The 5,227-nt window shown below is 44.9% G+C and overlaps 1 protein-coding gene across 1 annotated transcript; it reads left to right on the top strand.

Moving 5' to 3' along the window:
* The first annotated feature begins 3,477 nt into the window (after positions 1-3,477).
* On the top strand, positions 3,478-4,376 carry LOC119653003. Its single transcript, XM_038057431.1, has 2 exons — positions 3,478-3,614; positions 3,684-4,376. The coding sequence occupies exons 1-2, from the start codon at positions 3,573-3,575 to the stop codon at positions 4,323-4,325; spliced, it is 684 nt and encodes a 227-aa protein (XP_037913359.1). The 5' UTR covers positions 3,478-3,572; the 3' UTR covers positions 4,326-4,376.
* Positions 4,377-5,227: the final 851 nt, after the last annotated feature.

Genomic DNA, 5,227 nt, shown 5'->3' with positions numbered 1-5,227 from the left:
GTCTTTGGTCAACCATAACTCCTAGGTATTGAAGCGTTGGCTGCGACTGTATTATGTGGTCGCCAATCCTGACCTTTACCGACGACTGCTTCCTTCGCTTTGTAATCAAAACTACCTCGGTTTTATGCTCCGCGAGTGTCAGACCAGCTTCCTCTAGCCAAGACCTGATTTAAAAAAATGACTCGTTTGTGAGTACCTCGATCTCATCAATGTTTTGTGCGACGATAGTTACTCCGATATCGTCTGCGAAGCCAATGATTGTCACTCCTTTGGGTAGTTGCAACTTTAGAATTCCGTCATACATTATTATCCACAGGAGAGGACCGAGGACTGATCCTTGTGGAACCCCGCAGGTTGTTGTATACGTTTTAGGTCCATCGTCCGAATCGTAACACAATATCCTCTCCCGGAGAAATTCCACGACTATGTGCACCAGATATTTAGGAGCGCCCAATCTGGTTAAAGCCGCAATTATTTTGTTCCATTTTGCTGTATTAAAGGCATTCTTCACATCGAGAGTAACTACCGCGCAAGATTTATTGGCGTCCATTGCTTTTTCCGCAATTTCCGTCACCGTGCTGACGGTGTTGACAGTAGATCTTGCCTTTTAGAATCCGTCTGCCTGTCTGAGAGAACCACCTTGGTACTGTCTTGACAGCCACTGTCAGTGCTTTATTCGGAATGCCGTCTAAACCTGGGGCTTTATTTTCGGCAATCTTCTTCGCGGCTTCCAGGACTTCTTTCGTGGTTACCTCGGGAATTTCACCAGGATCTACCTGGACAGTGGGTAGATTCGACTCACTTGAAACATATGGGAAGAGAGTGCTAATCATTTCCCGCAGCAAATCAGAATTGGTGATCGGCGGTGAGCGCTTTCCTTTGATTGTTGCCATAACTGCCTTGTATGCATGGGTCGAAGTCCGCTTCCTTGCATAACCTCTTGAAGTGTTCAGTTTTACTTCTAGAGATGGCTGCTTGCAATGCTTTCCTCGCCTTCTTATATTGGTTGTGTAACTCTTCAGACTCAGACCGGTTTCTGCTACGTTGACTGTGTCTTCTGGCTTTAAGGCAAACTTTACGAAGTTCTTCGATTTCGGCATTCCACCAGAAGTTGGGCATTCGTTTTTTGAGAACCGTGCGGCGAGGCATGGAAGCGTCACAAGCTTTTTGTAACTTTTCAAGGACCTGCGCCACCTTTTCTCGTGCATTTCCCACCGGCATCGCTTCCTGCAGAAGTGTTTCCTCGAACATTTCTTCATCAAGTTTTTTGGAGGTCCAACCCGATATTGCAGTGTTCCTGATTCGCTTTGCTCCTGTCGTACGCTCCATCTGGAAGATGATAGCCTGATGGTCACTGTGCGTATATTCCTTGCTCACATGCCATTGGAGATCCTTGGATAATGTATCGCTAAAAAAGGTGAGGTCTATTACCGATCCCATATGCCGTCTCCGAAAAGTATTGACGCCGCCAGTATTTGACAGAACAACGTTCAAACGGGAAAATACTTCGAGCAATATGCGGCCTCTAGCATTTGTTTCGTCACTTCCCCAATCTTCGGCCCAAGCGTTAAAATTGTCAGCTATTATTATTGGGTTGTAGCGGCGGGACACCACTGTGGAAGTCTTTGTAATATTCGCATAAAATGGCAACGTCAATTTCATGTTCCAGCACGCTTTGAGAAAGCAGCTCCTGAGCTGCCTGACAATGGTTTAAATTCAGCTGTAGAAATTTCATTTGCGAAAAGCTGAAATCGCCGGACATTGGTAACTGCCTGTAACATGATCGACGTTACCCTCCTGTGTTTCTCTGCATAGCAGGCATTTAGGATTCGCATTGCACTCTTTGGCAATATGCCCTTCTTCTCCACATCTTCGGCATAACTTAGATCTATCGTAATTGCTTGAACAGTTTGTCGAGATGTGTCCAAATTCCAGGCATTTGAAACACCTCTTTGGCGATATCTGTTCTCGCAGTCGACAGCTGACCCAGCCGACGCGTATTTTTCCAACAGTAACAGCATTTTTTGCTGCTTCGAATGGTAGGGCTATTGTGGCCGTCTGAGTACCACCATATGCTTTTCGGAGCCTTATCATATTGGACTCAAGGATCGAATCTAGCCCGAGTTGAGTCTTTAAGGCCTCGCAGATCTCCGCTTTTGTGATCTCATCCAGGTCCAATTAGCATTGAGTCCTGGCTCACCTTCACCTCAGCTACTTTGCCCAGTGATGACTCGATCTTCTTATGTAAATCGTGGGACTTACTCTCTCTTGGCCTAAGCTCAAGGAGCAAATCGCCTTTCTGCGTGCGTCTTACACGATTCACGTGTTCACTCAAGTCCAAGAGGGAACTGTCTGTTTTTACTTTCCGTAAGAGTTCTGCATATGTCAGGTCGCTTGTTGATTTTATAATAAGCGCATCGGGCCGTGACCTCTTTTATGGCCTACCTTTTCGCTCTACTTTAGTCCAAGTAGAGTCACTGACGCATATCTCCTGATGGTTTGGTAAACTTTCACCGGGAAAGTTTGTTGATTGCACTTGCTGTACTTTGCCCTTCTTGCGTTTTGGCGTACGCTCTGGGGATTCTATATTAGCGTCCCTATGCCGTTTCCGGGGTTCTACTATTTTTTTTTTCATGAAAGCGATCCACTGCTAGATTGCTCTAGTCCGAGTTCCTATCAGGTGGATTGATTTTGAGGACGTTTGTCGGGAGTACCTATATCTTTTTTGACGGCATAGTGTATAGCGAGATATTTTGTTATTCTTTCCCAGTTCAGAAGGGTGTTGTAAGATTCGGTATGGCCCACTATCTTGTCTCAAACTACCGAAAGAATTCTGTAATATTTCGGTGTTTCTCTAGTGTGCTCGTTCATTTTTAGTTTTTGGTCCACACTGCAGAAACCACTAGCTGAACTCACTGGCTTCCCTGAGACATCGGGGGAAACCACGAGCTGACATCAGGAACGTTGTCGGTCTACCTACCATGGATCTGCCTGGGAGAGATTGGTGGTCCCTAGTGTCGAGGGATGGTTCAGCTGATCGTCCAAACTGCGCTGGAATCCCGAAGGACCTTTGAAAGCCGAAATCTGAAGGAAATTCTACGTTAAATGCTAACTTCAGAAAATCTAGCGTGGGAGATTCTAGCGCGCCAGAAGAATTGAGATACAATCAGCTGCAAGATCGAATTTAACGAGCGTAAATTGAAAAAAAAAAGATGACGTAAAAGGCTCGATTACAAGCGCCTCAAAATAAAAGAAAGGAAAACTAATAAGATTAAGCCAACTACACCACGTGATATGACGCCTTATCGTGCGTATCTGTGCGAAAGTCGATATCAGATAGTGATTCTTATTTAATAATAACATCTTCCATGGAAAAACCACTTGATTAGTTGTATTAAAATGTGCACTGATTGAAGATGATATCTAAACTTAAAAAAAGATAGTGCTGCTTATCACTTTATTAGTGTCTTTTTGTAAACACCATGTCTGAAATTCCACTATAAAAGCAAGCTCCTCCTTAGCTTAGGTATCAGTTTTCGGTCTCAGTATCGACAGCAATAAACCAGTTCAAGATGAAATTCGCTATTGTCCTTTTGGGTTTGTTCGCCCTCTCTGTAAGCAATACGATTTTCCATCTACAAAGATTGTTTAAACTAATACTCAAATATGGATTATTCATATAGGCCGCCGTTCCACAACAACGTGGAGTCGTCCAAAAAGTCGAAGATGTTGTTGAAAACGCCATCAGCAAGGCCCACGCTGAATTGGACACCATTGTTGACCTCGTCAAGGGATTGACCACCAGCACCAAAAACAAGGCTGACGGATTCGTCTCTGCTGCCAAGGACAAGATTAACTCTGCTATCGCTCAAGCCGAAAGCCAAATCTCCGCAGTTGTCAGCAAGGGTGGAGTCGTCGCTTCCTGTGCCAAGCAAAACCTCGCCGAATTGGATGCTTTCAAGACCATCATTGGCAAGAACGTAGGAAACTGCGCCTCTGGATTGTCCAGTGCTATTGTTGACTTCGAAGCTAATATTTCAGGACAAGTTTCTTCCTTGAAATCCGCCATCTCTGAATTGGTTACCATTGTTGAAGAATGTACCGCCGGCGGCAAGATTGAAGATGTCATCTGCGCTGTTACCAAGGTCAAGGAAGTTGAAAGCCTTGTCCACTCCATCATCACTGATGCCACCTCTGCTGTTGAAATTGCCCGTGGCAAGTCCTCCACCGTTGTCGATCAAGTCCAAACCTGTTCTCAAGAAACCATTGGCCAAGCTACCATCACCATCAACAAGTTCGTCACCGCTGTTAAGCAATGCGAATAAACATTGAAGTTCTGTTGCTGTTGAGTATCCAATAAAAGCCTTTTAAATTAATATCTACAGTTTTTTATTGAATTAGGCTAGGCCTTCCTTAATATGGAACTCTAGGGATTCGATATCCTTACAAACTATCTCGCATCCTGGCCAACGCTATCGCTCCATCTCAGGCAGGGTCTGCTACGTCTTCTTTTTCTACCACAGATGTTGCCCTTGAAAACTTTCCAGGCTGGATGATCCTCACCCATACAGCATAGGTGACCCGCCCATCGCGACCTGTTGAGCCGGATTTTATCTACAACCTGACGGTCATGGTATCGCTCATAGATTTCATCATTACAGCGGCTGCGGAATCGTCCATCCTCATGTAGGGGACCAAATATTCTTCGCAGGATTCTTCTCTCGAACGCCGCTAAGAATTCCCAATTTTTCTTTCCAGGAACCCACGCCTCCAAGGAATATATTAGGACAAGCAAGGACTAGTAATAGCTTTTACCCCCACTACAGTCTATTTGCCCGTACCTAAGCGTCTCCAGTACTAGGTGAGGCCAACTCCACCCGGCCAAATTGTGTTTTCTGTTAAGACAGGATATCGGTACCTCGCGAAGGTAGTGACACACCTGTAAACTGCGAAGTGTAAAATTCTCTCAAACTGATCTCTGCTTGTTGTAAAAAGGATAAAGATTTGTGGGCTAGTAACCTGCAACCTTTCTTTCTGTTTCCAAAGGACTACCACGTCTCGGAATCGGACTGATCCCTCGGCTACAACTTTCTCCTTTGGTCAAAGGATTTCGATTACATTCTGAAATGTGCTACGCTTCTCGGCAACAATATTGAGGCTCTCCAGAACTCTCCAACTTTAGTGAAACTTTCAGCGATAAACACTGGACAAACTGGAGTTAAACGAG

This window comes from Hermetia illucens, chromosome 3, assembly GCF_905115235.1.
Source record: "Hermetia illucens chromosome 3, iHerIll2.2.curated.20191125, whole genome shotgun sequence".
Taxonomy (NCBI): domain Eukaryota; kingdom Metazoa; phylum Arthropoda; class Insecta; order Diptera; family Stratiomyidae; genus Hermetia; species Hermetia illucens.
This window is presented reverse-complemented; position numbering and strand designations above follow the sequence as displayed.